The sequence below is a fragment of the Podarcis raffonei genome, chromosome 8 (genome assembly GCF_027172205.1).
Source record: "Podarcis raffonei isolate rPodRaf1 chromosome 8, rPodRaf1.pri, whole genome shotgun sequence".
NCBI lineage: Eukaryota > Metazoa > Chordata > Lepidosauria > Squamata > Lacertidae > Podarcis > Podarcis raffonei.
In genome coordinates this window covers 31,300,230-31,320,048 of record NC_070609.1, presented here as the reverse complement: position 1 = coordinate 31,320,048, position 19,819 = coordinate 31,300,230, and the positions used below count along the sequence as shown (strand labels likewise).

At 42.8% G+C, this 19,819-nt stretch overlaps 1 protein-coding gene across 3 annotated transcripts in view; it reads right to left on the bottom strand.

The window, feature by feature from the left end:
- CSMD2 (CUB and Sushi multiple domains 2) overlaps positions 1-19,819 on the bottom strand; it is a 480,348-nt gene that overhangs the window by 40,827 nt on the left and 419,702 nt on the right. For all 3 annotated transcript variants that reach the window (XM_053398926.1, XM_053398927.1, XM_053398928.1), the window contains 6 exons: positions 19,285-19,398; positions 18,238-18,426; positions 16,223-16,369; positions 12,283-12,471; positions 5,565-5,750; positions 4,579-4,773 (listed from right to left, as the gene is read on the bottom strand). In XM_053398926.1, the coding sequence (XP_053254901.1) occupies positions 4,579-4,773; positions 5,565-5,750; positions 12,283-12,471; positions 16,223-16,369; positions 18,238-18,426; positions 19,285-19,398 (1,020 nt within the window). The remainder of the gene's footprint in view (positions 1-4,578; positions 4,774-5,564; positions 5,751-12,282; positions 12,472-16,222; positions 16,370-18,237; positions 18,427-19,284; positions 19,399-19,819) is intronic.

The window sequence follows — 19,819 nt, the reverse complement described above, 5'->3', positions numbered from 1 at the left end:
GGAGAAACATCCGAGTGAAGGACAAAGCAACTTGGGTAGAAAGAATAAACAATGGTCTCCTGCTAGGAATACTCTGCTCACAAAGCTGGATTAATGATCACTTACATAAAGAGTTCATTTTCTGGAGGAAGTTTCTACCATATTGAGCATTGGAGAATGCTTCACTCAAGGCATCCACAAGTTTTTTTTTAAAAAAATTTAATTAACAAAACAATTATATGCTGCTTCTTGCAGACCAAGGCAGGCACCACAAATGGGTTTTGTGTGTGTGCACAAATGTCCACGTGTCTGCATGTCTGTGGTGTGAAGCTCTTGACAGAATAGGAAAATTATCTGGTGTGGTGTGCTGTGGTCCACAATTTACACTTAATTGATTCATCACCTATGATCTCCGAAGAAGCTCGCATTGTTTTTTTACATACACAGACACAGGTAGGTAGAACAGGAAAACAAATAAAATGAGTTGCAGGTAGCTGTCAATTTGCAGCAGAAGTTTAAAAGAGCCAGAACAACCTTAGGCTTGTACACCAAAACAGAAACAGCTAGTGATGCCACCAAAACACTTAATTATAATCTTGTTCTGCCAGTCCCATCATACAGATCAAAGGTTATTTCCCTCCAAAGTTCTTCTACAGCTCAGATTACAAAATGAGACACTGCATATGCAGCTATTTTTAGTCTGTGTTTTGGAATCAATTAGTGCTCACACAGAGCTAATCAGACAATCCAAAGAGTCTCTCTCTCTCTCTCTCTCTCTCTCTCTCTCTCTCTCTCTCTCTCTCTCTCTCTCTCCCCCCACCCCTTAAGGCTCCATACACTGTTAGTAACCCCCAGCAATGCTCATAATGTTTAGGATTAAGGAGCAGTGCAGCATATAGCTAGGAATACAAAAAAACCCAAATTAAAACTGAAGCCAATCTAATATAGCACAACCAACATTACATGCCATTTTATAACTTGTTACGTGAAAATAAATTCACTTAGCCCTATATTTTCCTCAAAAAATACTCCATTGCTATGAAAAGCTGGCGAAGAAGATATCTTAGTGTTATCATAGCACTGCCATCAGCACCCTGTTGCTCTCTGGTTATTTGGACTACAATTCCTACAATCTCCAGCCAGTTGTGCTTTTTGGTGAGAGTTTTACTAGAAAACATCTAGAAGGCACCAAGTTAGTGAAGGCTGTCATAGCACAACTCCTGGCTTGCTGACCACATGAATCCATAGTGGTGATGTCCACATTTCTGCCTAGTATGTACAGAGTTCAAAAGCGGCAAAAATTTGCTACTAGATGCACATTTTCTAAACTACTGACTTGGTCCATGTGCCCATGAGATCAACGGATGACATTCTGGATGATCTAATGGTTGTAGATGCCCTGTGGACCAGAAACCAAATAAGCTTGTGAAATATTGTTGTTTCAGAGCTGAGGATTGGGGAGACAAAGGGAAGAAGGACAAAAATGTGCACACACCACCCAATTGCCAAAATCTCTCCCCCCCATCTCAGCAGTAATTATATGGAAAATGTGTTATCCAGAGTGCAAAATACTTTTGTAAGACTTTCATTTTATCTTATGACATGAATTTCCTACAAATGAGAGCATTCTTGTATTTACAGCTTGGTAATTCTTTGAAAGCAACAAACAGATCTGTCTGGCAAAACCTTACTGAACAGTTTTAATATGACAGATTTGGGCACCTGTGAGTAGAGTGAGTAGAGTAGAGCGAGTAGAGTGAAAAAGAGGCATATTCTCCAATTGCCACAGCAATTGGCAAAGGAGTGATGAACCCTGCTCACTATTAAGGATGGATGCACCTGCTAGTTTTTGTTCCTTTCAGGTTCTCATTTTTCTAATCTGAAATTCAGTTCACTCACTAATTTGCTTTTTAAAAAAGTCCCCACAAAAAAAACTATCAGGATTTTAGTATGCATTTTTTATAATATACATACTTTTGCCAAGCAATTTCTCCCCGATATAATGCATTCTTTTCACTAATGTGTGCACTTTAATGCATACTTTCCCCTAAATATTAAAGGGCAATGTGAATTTCTGTACACAATTTTGGGTTGGAGAACTGCACGGCAACATTTGGAGAAGTGAGAGTTTCAAAGACTAGCTGTGTTTCAGTTCACAGTTAAAATGCCGATTGAACCAAATCTTCCCTACCCCCCCAATTCCTACTCATTACACAAAAGCTCACCTGTCACTCAGCTATGCCTCTGTGCAGATTCTCATGGGGAATGGGATAGTAAACTGATTTTTTAATTTAAGTAGCAATTTCTACTTGACAGTTTGGTTTGGCTTCATTTATCCCACCACAAAATGGGGAAGCTTGAATAGCTATGCAGTACAGTATGTGTCCTTGCAAAAGTGAGAAAATGTTTATATATATATATAAATGTTATATATATATATATATAGGCTTCATATATATATATATATATAAAGCCTTTTTTTATGGGAGGGCAGCAGGGAGAGGGGAGGACAACACTTTTCATAAATGCTGAGCTTAAAACACAACACTTTTGTCAGGGCTTACAAGACAGCTGTCACAGCTTCTACTCTTGTTAGCTTGGTGTGAGTGACAGACTAGACCCTCTGATTTGTTTTTAAAAGCAGTGCTTATAGAAGACTGAGCTGGGGCACTTTTAGTGACCAGTTCTGTCAGCAATGAAAGGCATCCCTTGCCCAAACATGGATCACTGTGAAAGGCAGGTGTGTGTGTGTGGAGGGGGGGGGATAGCTGTCTATAAAATGAAAGTTGCTCTGAATGGTCAATGTTTGTTCTCACTTATGCAATTGCTCAGGAACTCCAGCTTGATCAACCACTTATTATTATTGCTTAGAACAGGAATGGGAACTGGATCTGCCCAGCAGGCTTAATCCAGACCTCTCCCAATTCCTATGGGCTAGTTTGACATGTGGGCAGAGCATCACAATGACATGAGCTGAAGCATTCTCCTTTGCTCTTGTGGTTTGAAATCAAATTGTGCGGACAAATGAAAGCAGGGAGGTTGCTTTCAAACTGCACAGGCAAAGGAAGTGTTTCTCTTATGCTTCTTTTGTTTGTGTGGTTTGAAATCAAACCGCAGGGGCAAATGAAGTGGGGTTTGCAGCAACTGCTGATCAAATATTCAATGGCTGCTGCTTTCTTTGCCTGTATGCAATCCAACCATGCAGGCAAAGGATTTGCTGTAACTGTTCAGTACTGACAGCACATCTTGCTTGCCAAGGAACAACCAGGAGTGAACTTAAGGGGTCCTGATTATTCCTTTGCAGCCACCAATTTTCCTTGCCCCACCTAGGATATATCATGGAGTAGCTGGGGGTGATTTGGGGGGAAATGATACTGTGGGCTGTATTAGAAACCCCTGCTAGGCCTACAGGTAAATAGATATTTAAACTTATTTGCAATGCATATTATTTACACTCTTCCAGTTTCTGAAATTCCATTGAATTTAGTGAAGCTTACTCCCAGGTAAGTGGGGTTAGGATGACAGTCTTTTTTCTGCTTCTTAATGTGAATTTCAAAAACCAATAGAATGCATCACTCATTATTGTTCTTTACATATGAAAATAAATTATCCCTTGTTACCTGTAGATTTTATCTCTGCTCCTCAAAGTCCTAGCCTGTTTGTCAAAGTGGGGAGAACCATCTGAATTTGACTGCTCATTCTAAAAACTCATTTTAAAATTAAACTTCTCCTTTTCTTCTCCCCCCACCCTTCCCTGATGCCTGAGTGAGGGGAATGAGATTGTGAAACTAAGGTAGAGAGAGTGGCTACAATATTAACCTCACTTACCTGGGAGTAAGCATCACTGAATTCAAAGAGGCTTATTTCTGACTAGACACGGTTAGGTTTCATGGTCATTAACTATGAAAGGGAACATGGAGGGGAGATAATTGATTTGCAAATATCTATTGATTCCTTGGCCAGACCACACATGGAATAATGTTTATGGTTCTGGGCTCTACAATTTAAGAAGGATATTGACAAGCTGGAATGTGCAACCAATATGTTCAAGGGTCTGGAAAACTAGTCTTATGAGGAATAGATGAGAGGGGAGAAATGATAGCCGTCTTCAAATATCTTAAGGGCTGTCACAAGGAAAATGGAACAAGCTTTGGAGGGTAGGACACAAATCAATGGATTCAAGTTACAAGAAAGGAGATCCAGAAGAACTTTCTGACTGTAAAAGCTGTTTGACAGTGGAATGGGTTCCCATGGGAGGTTTTTAAGCAGAGGTTAGATGGCCATCTGTCATGGATGCTTTAGTTGAGATTCCTGCATTACAAGACATTGAACTTGATGACCCTTGGGATCACTTCCAACTCTACAGTTCCATGATTCTATGAAATATGAATATCCGTTGTGTGTTACATAAAATATATTTCTGCATTAGTGAATGAAATGGAACATCTGAGTGAGATCAACTATTTGCTGCAAAACAGAATATACCAGATGAAAGTGCAAATGAATATTGGAACACATTGCAGCATATTTGTCCATCCCTCATCATCTTTATCTTCTCATTTCTGAGCAGCTAAATTGCCAAGGTGGCAGCTATCTTACTTCTGCAGGTTGGCTTGGGCTCTCCTATGCTCCAGGTTTCATTGGCTTGACAGTGGATGACACGGTAACCTGTGTAGTAGTACCCAGGGTCGCAGATCAACATTAGTTGTGCATTGTACTGGTACTGGGTCTCGTAGATCAGCCTCCATCTACCATGCTCCACAGCAATGCTGCCAATATCAGGGCAGCTAACCGCTGAGCACCAGCCATGGAAAGAGAAGAAAACAAAATTAACAAAATTACCTGCAAGAAACCAGACCAAAGACCCACCACCACAGCTGAACATTGACCAGTTGTGTGACCTGATGAAGCTTACATGTATAGCAAAATGGCTGCTTCTGCCACCGTTACTAAGCTCAAATATTTGGCAATGCATGAAAGTGGTTGTGAGCTGGTCACAGAAAGGGATGCTTGGAGGGAGCAAAAGGCAACACATCACAATTAGGATACTGCACCCTCATTCCAACCGTTTAATGCTATCCATGTGACACTAGATAGTTTGTCATTGTTTAATGGTTTGTAAGATGAACTGGGAACCTTTTTCTGCCTGAAGTTTGGGTTTGTTTCTTTTTAAGTTCTAAACAAACAAACAAACAAGGAAGATGAAATAGCTAAATGGATGAATAGCTTATTGGAAACTGTGTGACTGGAGGAAATATACATCCAGACCAGATGCTGAGGAGGACAAATGGCAAGGAAGGGTAGGTCTATCAGAGGTAATTAGCTGTGCAAACTGAAAAGGGAATCTCCTTATTCTTGAGCACCAGATGATAGGAACAGGCTACAAAGGAAGGTTTATGCTTTCATGTCCTCCTTCAAGTCTTCCCAGAGGAATGACTGGCCATTGATGGAAACAGAATGTTGAACTACACAGACCATTTGTCTGATTCAGCAGAGCTCTTGTATTCTTCTTAAATAATGCCAGATGTTTAGTTCAACAAACATATAACTCTCAAAAGGGAAACATTACATAAAAGGGGACTTACCCACGCATGGAAGAGGGTTATTGCCATTACTCCACTGACCGTTTTTCAGGCACTCAATGCTGGATGCTTCCTGGGCTTGAAGGTGGAAACCCTGCTTGCACTGGAAGACTGCTTTGGTGCCCACTGTATACTCCTTGCCAAAAACGACCCCATTCTTTGGCGCTTTGGGAACTCCGCAGGAGAGGGCTGGGAAGGAAATGGTGAGGTGTGCCATCATTTGCCTTACATGGGGTTTTTGCTTCTCTAATTGGATTATTCCAAAAGTAGCCCTTCTTGCCTATCCACAACCTCCCCCCCCCCCCCAGAAACACAGAAAGCAGCAATGCTGTGATTGCAAAATTGGGAATAAAAATATAGATCAATGCAAGTGGTAGAGATAACCCACTCCTTCTCCTTGCCTCCCCAACAACTTTGACCAATGATTAAGCAGTGGTTCCAAAGAAAGGGGTGGGGTATGAAACAGCTGGCCCCACTTCAGCACCTTATTTGCAGGCAAATAAAAATTAGGGGGCAGCTGTGTTGGTCATGATTCAACCATGAAACAATTTGGGGGGTCGGGGGAAGAAGGAACTTGCAGCTGCAGTGCAGAAGAAGCTTCTTTAGTTTTTTTCTTTTCTTTTTCAAAAGGAAAAAAGGAACTCTCCATAATTACAAGTCCCTCCCTTCAAACAAGGAAAGTACGAATTAAGTCGGTCCATCTTTAAAAGTAAGCTGAAATTAATTCCTACCCTAGTCCTATTGCTGCTCAAATCATTTTGCCCCATTCTTTAATTTTGCTTTGTGCCCCCTCCTGCAAAAAAAACCCCACATCCAAATGCCCAAAATGAAGTGAAACTCTCTGTCCTATTCCAGATCTGGAAGTGGTGTTGGCAAAACTACACTTGGTTGTACGATGCTTAAGTATCTGGTCTCAAAGGCAAATGAAGGCAAAAAAGAGAGTTCAAACGCATGACACAAAAATCCAGACCAAGTTCAAATGGGCGACAGACAGTAGACAGGAATGGACATCTGGGGAAGAATTCTCATAAGCGCCTCAGTGGGGAGTGTCATATAGGTAGCGAATGACACAAAGTACACTGTAAGGATCTCACAGTGCCATAGCTATGGGGGTGAGGGATGCTAGCTGGGGTTTTTCTGCCCTGGGTTAAACCTCCAGATGAGTGGCATTGAGGTTCCCAGGCTGTGTACATGTGCACACAAATGCATGCATGTGTATGTGTGCCAATCTGCGTCTCTGACCAGGTTGAAATAGAGCCCAGTTTTTTCACCCCTGGGGTCTCATTCCCTACAGTGGGGCCCCTAGAACCACCCCATCCACTTGAAACAGTGCCAAATGCCCCACTCTTCCTTGGCATAAGGAGAATGAGAGCTGTTTAAACTTAGGATGAAATGAAGTGGCAGCTGGGATAAGGAAAAAAAAAGAGGCCTGCACAAACGGATCTCACTGGCCAGCACAAGGGTCATCAGTCGCATTCTGGCTTTGCAATGATAATTGTGTGCATGTCATCTGAGCCACTAAGGAGCTCAGCAAATCCTTTGGCAAGGCCAGGCGTCTAGACGGCTGCTTGTGATGAATACCAATTTCACACAGCAGCAGCAGGAACAGCAGCAAGCACAGCAACAGGCGCCTGGGAATCCTTGCCCCTTCCAGCTCCAGTGCTGTAATCTCTTTAACCTTCAGGTGTTATCTGATCAAAACAATCAGGAGGGCCTGGTATGCAGCTTATCCCCACCTCCCCATACAGTCTATTCCTTTTCTTTTCTTTCAAATCACTTTTCTGCCTGATTCTTCTGGACTTCTGCACACAGACTCTTTTCTCTCTCTTTTTTTAGATACTCATTTTGTACATCCTGTCCATGCAAAACATGAGGGCCATTTTCCAATTGCAGAGCAGGACAACTGTGGAGCTGGCCCAGGCGAAGGGCTGTAGCTCAGTGGTACAGCATCTGTTTTGCATGCAGAAGGTCTTAGGTTCAATACCCAAGGGCACCTCTTGCCAGAAATCATGGAGAGGTTAGTGTAGACAATTCTGAGCTAGATGGACCAGTGGTCAGACTCAGCATATGGCAGCTTTCTGTGTTCTGAAATATCTGCTCAGAGCTCACACAGTAGACAGCTTACGCTGTCCCTCAGCCCATCTGCTCAGCAGGCAGAGGGGAACTTGCCCCATCCATATAAATCAAGGAAACACTAGTGTCAGGGCCGGATGGTGGTGGTGGTGGTTGTACCTGAACCCAGACTTGGAACATATATTCTCCAGCTCAGCATCCCTCAGTCAAAGCTTGAAGCCCAAATTGCAGCAGACCACTTTGTTATTCATGCAAGGGCAGCTGACCGGCGTGAATTAGGGAAGCTTTTAAATGCAAACTGTATCAAATTTCTCCCCCATCCCTAACAGCACTGGCCAAAGTCAGGGGCCATCAACACACACCCTTATTCCTTTCTGTACACAAGCTATACAGGTGTTGAACACTACATGCAAATATCTGTATAAGTGGACAGCCCAGGTATTTGTGTATGCTGTTTAACATACATACATGAAACCATAGTGCAAAACTATCAGGATGAATGATGCTCAGCTTGGTCTCTCAGCTTGAACTTCATAACTAGAAACTAGTGCCTGAGCTTGCTTTTTCCTTCTCTCCCCCCCTTCCCCCCTCTTTTTTTCCTTTTTTCCTCCTCCCTTCTAGTCCCTGAGGGCATGGGCTGTCTTATCACTGATATTTGTAAGCTGCTTTGGAAAGCACATTTTCACCTTAAGAGCAAAGGTAAAATGCTTTAGATATATAAATGGTATAAATATTGTGGTGCATTATATATATATATAGAGAGAGAGAATGAGAATGCTATTAGCTTGTTATAATAAAGGCTTTCCTCAAGTTGTTACAGCAGCCCAAATGCTTTTTCTTTTTTTAACCCCCCCCAGCAACGGTGTTCTGAAATATGAATTCCAAACCATTCCCCGCTCCTCCACCCCGCCAAAAGTCAGAATGAATGATCACAATTTTACTTGACTGCAGACATTTTGGCCCCTCTTGAGTTATTTGCTCCATAACTGTGATATTCCACACTTTAATTAACCATCTTTTAACATCTGGCATGCTTGCTTCTATTGCCCTGCATAGCTTCCAGTTGGATGATCTCCACTAATTCTATGTCAATATACAACCTAGTTAGTCTGAGCGCAGGCCTGTCCAGACCAGCTGCAGCTCACCAAAAAGTTCATTAAGCCACTAAAGGCGGCCCTTGACTTCCATCCACTTCACTTCTACCACAGATGGTCAGGCAGAAATGGACTCTGCTACTGGTTCGTCAGAGAAGGTGGAGGCACCCCTTTGGCATCAAAATGACATCCCAGTTTGCAAAATTTGGCAGAATGTGGTATGATGAGACTTTGTTTACATGCAGCAGAGAAACCTGGTTTTTCAGGATGGTAATAAATTTCCCATCTGCTCCTCCACGATACCCAGCAGAGAGTACTGCTCTCCAGGAGTGATGTAAAAGCAGACCAAAATATATGGCTTTCTGAGGGGAGAAGCTAGAGTGGGTATTTTCCTTGGAAAGAGATCCTACAGTCTTCAACTGGGAGACACCTGCTGCCATAGTGATATTTTTAACTGTGATGTGCTAAGGAAATGAATCAGGAATCAGGACATAGATTTGAAAGTGCCAATAAGCCACTAGCAAACTCCAAAAAAAAACCAGAGAAGGTTGTTGAGCCAGGAGGCACTGGCTTCTATGTTTTCCATGTTTCAACTACTTTTCCATGTGCAAGAGCACAGAAGCATCTAGGCCTTCCTTAATGCTGAATCTTCAGTTGCCAATTCTTGACATCCCAGGCTACCTTTCAGCAGTGTAAGCTCTTGAAAAAGACATAAGGGAACTTCTGGGGAGGGTAAGTGGGCTGGCTGGTGGCAGGCAGCTCTTCTTGGCTCATTTCAAACCAAGTGTGGGTTAAATAGATAATTCAGGCTCCATGGAGCCAAGGAGCTCGGCCCTCACTTATCCTACTCCACACCAGAATGAAGCACACTAACTCTCAAAAGAAAAATGGGAAAGGTTTCTGTCTATTCAACACTGAGAATGCATGAATTTATATTCCATGGCAAGTGGTGTCTATTTGTTCATTGGGCTACATCAACCTGCTTTCAAACCTGGAGCCTCCAAAGGTTGTTGGACTCCAACTTCCATCGGCCCCAGTCAGCATGGCCAATGGTCAGATATGATGGAAGGCAGCAGGCTCTGGGGAGGCTGAGGACCATCGGAATACAGTAGTTGCTTTGGGTCCCCACTGTGGAAGGACGTGTGGATCCAGAATTGGCCTCCACAGTCACTTACGGACTCATTATTAAAACCGTGTTTATGGAAGGCAATCTTACTCGGCTATGAGTGATCGCCAAAGAAGAAGAAGAAGAGGCCCATCACATATAAATATGTATTTTGAGAGAAAATACACATTTAAATACATATTTTGAAATGGTTTTTTAAATGTAGCAATTGATAGAGACTTGGAAAGAAGCCTGGAAATTACTAGCCCACCAAGAGGCTAGTAGCCAGCATGCTGGCTATGGCAGAGGGGAAACTCAGTCCTTGGTCTGGAAGAGCGATAGTAGTCCATGCTGGTTCTGGGGAAAGGGGCTTTTTTTCCTCCGTGGCTACCCCAGAAAGCAAGTTGGCTGATGACTGAACAACCTTCCTTCCTTCCTTCCTTCCTTCCTTCCTTCCTTCCTTCCTTCCACCAAGACAGCACATTCACTCACATCAAATCCCAAGCACTTCCTTGCATGTAGATCATTTAGCCACAACCAAATGCAATGCCTTGTGACTTTACTGTGCTGTGACAGTGAAGTACACACTTCACAGCAAAACTGCCAAGGTAAATCACAAGTCCAGAGAAACCTGGAAAGAGTTTTCAGTAAGCAGCAAAAGTGACCACTGGCCACAGCTTGACCTAGTCTGAGAATAACAATAATAATTTTCTTTCTGATATTTCATGTGCTGCTGTATGAACTATAGCTGTAGGAAGCTCAGCTGGAACTTTCTTCATTCCCCAAAAGCAGCACACGGTGCCACTTGATTTTTTAAAAAAATTCTTTTTATAATGTCTCAGGAGCTGGCATTATTCAATGGAATATGCCCTTTCAGGGCAGTCAGTGCTTTGGGGATGGTGGGATGATAATTGCTGCACATTATCACTTGGCTGCCCTGGGTTCCAGCAGCTAAAAATCAGCTGGCTCTTCATTTCAGAAGACACTGATAATTAATTCCTGCTTTCACAGGTGGAGATGTGCTCGCACCGGTGGGTTTTTTTAACATGTTGCTCCCAGTGGGATTTGAAAGAGTTGCAGTTACCATGGTAACCCCAGCCTAGAGCTGAGTAGGCCTCACCGCTCAGTTCTGCTGCTCCACTCAAAACTAGCTGCTTTCATCCCACTTCTGTTAGACTGGGCTCTCTCCTTTTTCAGTGAGAAGGAGGTACTGTAAGATTCTTGCAGCGATGCCCTACTTAGACTACTGGTGGATGTTTAGTCAGAAACACTTGATTAAAGATCTGATAATCCAGTTGTTCTTGTGTGACAATGGATTTTGCTGATCTAACAGAAACTCTTTTTGAATTCCCTTGAACTTCCCTGTAGATTTTGCTCAGGGAGGAACTTTCAAATTCACTTTGACTCCCATTTAGGGGGCCGGGGGAAGCTGCGGATGACTGAGAGGTGGTTGGATCTTTCTTCTTCCTGGAAAATTCCATTAGGCTGATTGCTCCTTTTGGGGGGCTTCCCTCAAAATGTTTCATGTGAGGAAAACAACCCAAGTTTGCTTTAGATTGGGATTGTAACTTGAGGGACTGGTGAGAACTTGGGACAGCCTTGAGAAATATCACTCTCCTGTCTCCTAGTTGTTGTTGTTGTTGTTTTTACTTCTGGCCTTAAGTTTAGTCGCCCAAACCATGGTCTATTAAACCAAGATTTGTTTGATCTTTTGGACCCTATCCAGTAGCTTACCTATGGTTTGTTTACTGTCAACAAACCACAGGCTGAAGCCATAGTTTGTTGGAGGCTTATGAACCGGGGTTTGTTTTAACTATAGCTTAGTGTTACATGTGAACCCAGGACATTTCCTTAAACATGGCTTGTTTGGTGACCCCCACCCCAAATGGTCATTACACTATAAAAGCATGGAGCAAGAACAAGCCAAGCTTTAGAGAAGAAACCATGTTTTGTTTAGTCACCTTTAGGACAACTCATTATTAACCCATGACTAAACAAATCACATCTTAAACAAATCATGGTGTAGTGTTACACACAAACACAGCAATTGTGGCAGAGAAAATGGGACGGTAGGCCAAAGCGAATGGTCTTATATCATCTGAGGCTGGATCAGTGCTGAAGCTAAGCAGCTGTGGATCTGAAGGATCCCCTGGGTAGGTGGCCACTTGGATTGTAAGAGCAGAATATTAATAACAATATTGCAACAAGAAAAAATAAATGGGAAGACGAAAAGTGAAAACGATCATTTTGCAAGTCCAAGAAAAAGAGATGTGGTCGTGAACCTTTGGACACCTTCGAAAAGATCATTCTTGTGCTTCAGACCTCTAATTTATGCAATATAACAGCCCATTTTTCCCCACTCCAAAAATATATGTAGAGCAGGGTAAATCATTAGCCTAAATAAACAATAGAAATAATGTGTTCATTTCACAGCTTCTCCCTTGCCTACCTTGGCACAGAGGAATGGCTTCATTCCAGTGGAAGTAACCCTGTGGGTGCCTTGAACACGTCGCAAAGCTGTGACCAACAAGGCGGTAGCCAGCATCACAGCCAAACTGGATGGTGCTTCCTGGCTGCAAACCAGTGTGGCTGAGGATGGAACCGTGGAGAGGAGGTGGAGGGAGGCTGCAATAAGGGGCTAGACAAGGGGGAAAGGAAGAAAACACACCCACAAGAATGTGAGAAAAACATGAATTGCTCTTGCTTACATATGCATCAATATTGCTACACAGAAGCTGGGTTCAGATGACCCCACCTGCAGGCACTGAAAAAAATACCACAGGCTGGCCCTGCCTCCTATGAATTCAGCTGGTGTGTGAAAGGTCTCTGTACATTGGTACACACATAGATCTCCTTTTGATGGTTGCCAAACATGCTGATGGCAGAGGGTGTGGTCACTGGATGCCTTGGGGGCAGGGAATGGCATAGCTCACCTGAACCCTTGGAACACACATAACTGTGTTGTCCAGAACAATTTCTTTAGTTTAGTTTTCAAAGCCCTTTAGTATCTTGATTGCTTGTCACTGAACTGTGCCCAACACATCCGGATATGCATTTATATCTGCCCCACCCTCCAGTCCGAAAGGACCCCCAGCTTGTTTACAAGAGGTAATAAAAATAAAATTAACAACTGCTCAGACCATTAAATTCAAGCAATTAAAGTCACTGTATCAACCATAAAACCAGTAAAAAATAATAATGCGGATATCTGGCATCTGTATCAACAATGCAACGATGTTAGGAGGTGTGGCAGCACAAATTACAACTGCGGCCGAACATTTATTACAAATGTTAGGGAAATGTACCAGTAGAAGAGATCCTCAGGTCTGGGGGCCAAATGCAGCTCTCTAGACCTCTCTAATTAGCCCTCAGTGAGTTCTTTTTCCTGGATGGAATGTGTCCTTGAACTCTGATCATGCCTCTTGCATCATGCCTTGATGGAGGATGAAAAGATTGATGTGGGTCTGGAGAAACCTTTGATTTTTGCATGGCTGAAATGTAGCTCATTGCACAAAGGTATGTCACATTCCTTGATCTGCTCTTTTTTTTTGCCCTGGCCCCACCTACTACTGCCATGTCCCTTCCCTCCATCCCATGAAGAACGAGGGCTGAAAAAGATTCCCCGCCTTTGAGATGTATGCTGAACATTTTGGAGCAAGGAAGTCAAAAGTGTATGTTAAGACCACCAGATTAATCTGGGCTGGTGCAATGTAAGGAAGGGAAAAGGTGTGGAGTATGAAGAGAGGAGGAATATGGGACAGATCTTTCCGCATTATAGTTAGTTGATTTCTGATTTTCACTTCTCCCAGGACATCTCCCTGTAACACGTAGCTTGGGCTTCATTGTTTGTTTCAACAAACATCACAATGAAAAGAAGAGAAAGGAGAAGGAAATGAGAAATGTACTGGTTTGCTAGCTAGTATTTAGTTATTAGCTTCAACAACTAGTGCCCGGCAAAAGGTCCAGAACAGGGGAGGGAAACCTCAAGCCCAGGGGCCAGATGTGACCCTCCAGCCTCTCCATCTTTCCCTAGGGACACTTTCCAGGCCACAGGCCCTTCCCCACCACACATTCTCTTCTCAGACCAGACCCCTCACTGCCTTCACACCCTTTCTTGAGTGCTTTTGCCTGGTAGGAATCTGCTCTTGAATTCTGATAACGCCTCTTGCTTGCTTGGATGGGGGACAGAGAGGCATAATAATGTTTGACAGGCAGAGCCAACTCCTGGCTGGTTGTAAGTAATATGGCAGGGAAGGGACTCACTCAGGTTAAGGGCATCCTGAGGTTGGCCGAGCACAGCCCCTTTTTCACTCATGCACCAGCTTCTACTGGAGAGGGTGTATGTGCATGGAATGTAGCCTACTGTACAATGTGCATCTGTTGCTGTGCCCTTTTTTACCTTTGACCTTGACCACCTATGGTATGTGGCTCCCCAAAGAGAATGTGGCCATCGGACGGAAATAAATGTTCCCAGCCCCAGTCTAGAAAAACAATATTAGAACAGACACGGCTATATAACATAAATAGGCCTGAGATGGCATCCAATATATTTCTGCTTGAATTTGCTTTTGTGCCTCTGTGTTGTGTTGTATTGTGGGGGAGGGGTGAAATGCCATGATAAATTGCCAATTAAAAAGGAAAGGAAAGGAAAGGAATTGGATTTCCCAAAAGAGAAACAGCAGCTAGTTTCACCATTAACATTTTCAATGTGGGTGTTTTTTTACACTGGTCTTGGTTTCATATGAAGTTTAATTACTCCGCCTGTATAAAAGCAATTACCGGGTGTTTGGCAAAGAGTCCCTTTAAAATTAAACAACCCAGTCTTGGAATGAAGCATATTTTAATTACTTAATGAAAAGCAATCAAACTCGGGACAGGGACACGTATAAATGTGTCATAAATAAGTTAATACTGTTATTCCATAAATGAATGAATTAATATTTAATTGGCAGAAATTATGTTTTGGTTGCGTTGCTGAATGAACACAGAAGCTTTGTTCCTCCGAGATTGCTGTGTGTTACTTTTCATCTCCTGGCTGCCATTTAGAGTCCCAAACAGAGTATTTCTGTGCACCTCAAAGGCTCAAAGCAGAGGAAGGGGGGATAAGAGGCAGAAAGTGGCCCCAAGTTTGAGAACAAGAAAATGTAGGATCTTAAAATATACAACAGGCTTATAATAACCTGTAAACAACAAGAGTGGGACCATACTCACACCACATATTTAAAGCACCATGTAACTACTTTAAAAAGCCATGACTTCCCCCCAAACAATTTTGAGAGCTGTAGTTTGTTCAGGGAACTGGGAATGGCTGAGAAACCACCTATTCCCCCCAACGAGCTATAATTCTCAGAGTTATTTTTTATATATATTAAATTTGTATGCTGACCTTCATCTGAAGATCACAGAGTGTTTCGTAACATAAAATTTCAAAATGAGAACACAAAATACATAATAATAAAAACAAACTAATAGCTCCCATCCCATAAACACATTACGTCATGCTTGATCCAGGTGATTGAGCTGGGATATAAGGGTTCAGGTGGCCCCAAAGGTATCCTGGACCTAAGTTGTTCAGGGATTTGTAAATTAATACAAGGGCTTTGAACAGGCATCCCCAAACTTGGCCCTCCAGTCCCACAATCCCTTGCTAAACAGGACTAGTGGTCAGGGATGATGGGAATTGTAGTCAAAACATCTGGAGGGCCGAGTTTGGGGATGTCTGGCTTTGAAGATAGGCTTGGTGGTAGATGGGCAGTCAGTGCAGATGCTTTAACACAGGGGTCAGCAAACTTTTTCAGCAGGGGGCCAGTCCACTGTCCCTCAGACCTTGTGGAAGGCTGGACTATATTTTGGGAAAAAATATGAATGAATTCCTATGCCCCACAAATAATCCAGAGATGCATTTCAAATAAAAGGACACATTCTACTCATGTAAAAACATGCTGATTCCCAGACCATCTGCAGGCTGGATTTAGAAGGCAATTGGGCCGGATCCAGCCCCCAGGCCTTAGTTTGTCTACCCATGCTTTAACATGTTATTGGCCGGGTGCTGCCCCCCCCAGCAATCTGGCCACTGCATTTTGCACCAGCTGGAGCATCCAAACCAGGCCCGAGGGCAGCCCCACACAGAGCACATTGTAGTGATCCAGCCTCAAGGTTTATTCAAGATAGCATGTATAGGATTTGCAGTCTCAGTTACATGGGGAATCATTTAGCTAGAGAAAATGGGTTGAGCTATTTTTGTACACGAGAACAGGATACTGGAGTTCTATTAATAACTTCAGATTGCAAAAAAAGCCCCAAACAAAACTGAGCATACATTTCTCAGCTCGTTATCACTACTTTATGCATCAATACACATGCCATTTCTATCCCTGCTATTTACTAACCTGAATAGCGGATTCTGAAGCCCTTTCTGCTATAGGCGTGGTCAGAGGACCAGTGGAGATAGACTCTGTTGCCAGAACTGGTTACCGTTAGGGGAGCAGAGTAATTCCCACTTAGGGACAGCAATAATGGACTGTGGCCTGAAGGACCTTGAAGAAAGATCAGACAAACAAAACATAATAATATATAATAAGCCCTTCCGCATCAAGCCATGGGTGCATATAGTTTAGCTGCATTTTGTTTCAACCTTGGTCAGTCAGTGCCTCTTGAAGCTCAGAAACTGTACCTAATGAAACAGCTGTCTCCTCTTGTTTGTCTCTAGGACTTGGTATTCAGGAGTAGGAAGCCTCCAAAAGTGGGTGCTTCACTTAGCTACCATAGCTAATACTGATTGATAGACCCATCTTCCTCCATGAATTAGTTTAATTTCTCCTTCTAATAGCAAACTCATATGGTGAGGGCCAACAAATTTGAAGCCCAAACATGGCCACTGAAAAGCAAGGGGGAGGTATCAGCATGCTTGAGGGGATCCTCAAGTTTTGCAGAACTACAAACGTTCTTTAGGGAACCTAAAAATTGCTGGTAATTTAGATGCAGAGTGGATTAAGCCCAGCAAATTGGTGAGGAAAATGGACTGGAATGTGACAGAATTTGAGATTGTTGTTGTTGTTGTTGTTGTTATTTAAATAGCACACTTTCACAGATGTGTTTATGTTGTGCATAGCATAAAGTACAGTAGGCTCATAGGCACAGGAAAACATTATATACCTTATGCCTGGGGAATGTCACAAAGAGAGGGGAAATGTGACCAAGAGCACTATAGACTGAATGTTTCAGGAGGGCTGTCCAATGGGGATAAGGCTGTTTTATGTGCTAACAGCTTTGAGTACTTGCAAATAAGAAGGCTGCATTGCAAAATGATCTCACTGAGCTAGAAGAGTAAGGAGGAGAAAAAAGGGAGACATGGCAGATGCTTCCTGAAAAGCCCCAGACCAGGACTAACTAAAGCTTGACCAATATATATATACATACATAAAGGCTGTCTCAATAGAGAATTACTAAGTTGATAGCAAACAATGGCACTGAGATTTAACAGTACGGAATTAGTCTTAATAAAATGAGGTAATCACAGATGCTCATAAGAACGGAAGGAAAATTGGTTTGTGAATCTTGCTGAGGCCTGTTAGGTCTTATGTGTAGCATTTACTTAGACATAACTAAGACAATGGGTTTTGGTGAAGATCTTGGGTATTTTAGATGGCAGTCTTATTCCCTCCCCCAAAACACTGTGATTGGAGTGCCTTGGGAAAATCATTCACTGAGATTAGTCCTATATGTCAAAATGAAAGACACACAGGGCCAGCTTGCCCATGAGGCAAGGTGAGGCAGTGGCCACAGCATAGAAGGCTCTGGGCAGCTGAGAGAGGGCAGATCCAGCCTTCAAGAATGCCACTTACCATCTCCAGCACTAGTCAGCCGCTGCCGCCACCTCCTCCTCTTCTGCTGTGTACCTGCATGCCATGGCTGGGGGGCATGCGCATGCATGCGGAGGCTGCAGCGTCAGCATGCATGTGTGCTGTAGGTGAATGCATGCAGCATTTTCTGTTTTGCATCTTGCAGCAAAACATCCTGGGTGGCCCTTCACTCACAAACTCTCTGCTCCCTCCCCACTCAATCATTTCCTTAGTCAGCTTGGTTTTGCTTTAAAAATGTAGCCTTTTTTGTGGGGGGGGGCACCCAAGTCTACAGAGCAACATGGGATTTTAGGGAGTCCCTGATCCAACTTGAAATGCCTTCTTAACAATGCAATCCAACTCTGGAATGTGAACAACTTACCCAAAGTACCCCTGCTTGCCTTGTAAATCAGAAAGTACACAGAGGCAACACACACCTCTGCCAGTGATTCTCTCAACACAATTCTTCAATTTTATAAGGCTGTATACCTTCTACTTCATAAGTTATTTTTCTTTCAGTGACCTGAACAGCTCAAAATTTCCCAATCATCCTGGTGACTCACCATCAAAGATGCCAAACTCATCATATTGCTTCTCACTCAAGAAGTACTCGACAGTGAAGGTGATGTTGTATTCTGGCTCCACCTTGACCACCCAAGAGCAAGTCTGAAAGTGAGGGTAGCTGCCTGTGAAGGTCGGACTCAGGATCACTCCCATGGAGTCTGTGCGGACCTCATTCATTGGGCAATGAACTGATTGGTGCAAAAGAAAGCAAACACAGAATGTGGCTTTGTGCCAGTGCTACAGAGAAACAGCAGCAGGACAGCAAATATACCTGCAAGGGGCTTATAGGGACATAGAAAGTCAAATCCTTGGTCCACCTAGACTGGAACAAGGGAATTCTGTATGCAAAGCAAGTTTTGAAAACAATAAAATATTTGTGTGGGGGATTGCTTGTGAAAATTCATCAGTACTTTAGTGTGGATTTCTCCTTTTGTATGCAATTTTGCCTAATATACATTTAGCAATGCAATTTCCCCAAGTATTTTTTTTTTGTATTTAGTTTTCACAAATGTATAAAAAGTACATATTCAATTTTATGCACACTTTATCCAACTATATACAGCTTTGTACACATTACTATGCTAAATAACTGCACTGCAAAATTCAGAGAAATTCACATTTTGAAGGACGGCTGTATTTTGGTTTGCATGTTGCTTCAGAAAATGCTAATCAGTTAGGTTCATCCCTAGTGCAATCGGAATCAAATGTCTCGCCCATCACTACTTCATGGGCCCTTCCTACTTTGGAAGGATAGTGTATACCAAATTTCTTTTTATTCCTAATTTCCACACGAGAATATCAGTCTGCAAGTTTTGGGAACACTGCAATTAAGGTATCACCAATCTCTTCTGTTGAGCTTCTGTATAACTGCTGTATCTTTTGATATTTTTGTGTGTTTAATATAGCTGTTGTTTGTTTTGCATTTAGTACACTTAGAACAGATTTTAAAACTAACAAAGAAATCCACCGAACCCCATTTACTGCCTGGTAGTTCTTGTCTCCCCTAGGGCCCTTCCAAGAGCCACAGTAACCTCTAAAAGACTTACCTTCACAAGTTGGGGGAGGCCCTTCAAACTGGAGCTGAGTGCCAAGCCTGCAAGTCAAGATTTCATTTCCAACCAAGGTGAAGCCAGGAAGACACCGATACCTAATGATATCACCTGGGGAAGGAGACAAGGGAGTTCAAAATGCATTTCAACAGCAGAAGGGGCAAATCCCCCAATGAAGAAAATCAGACTGTGGTCAAACTAGACAGAATGACTTACTGAAGGACAAATCTGTAAATTCTGGTCTCATTTAGTTTTTACAGTGTTAAGTCCAGTTCTCTACATTTCCACAACAGTCCTCATAAAAATTCATCAGCATTTTAGTGCAAAGTTCTCCACATACTGGCATGCATTTTTGCCTAATATAAACATTTTTGCAAGCAAAAAAGTCCTCCTGCGTTATTGCTTCCTCACCCTTTTTAATGCAAGAAATCCTTGTGCCACAGTTGTGCCCTTAGGGAGTACTGCCACAAAAGGCAGCAACGTAACATTTATTGAGCTACTTTTCAATGGCTTCCCCAGCTTCCTGTGGCAA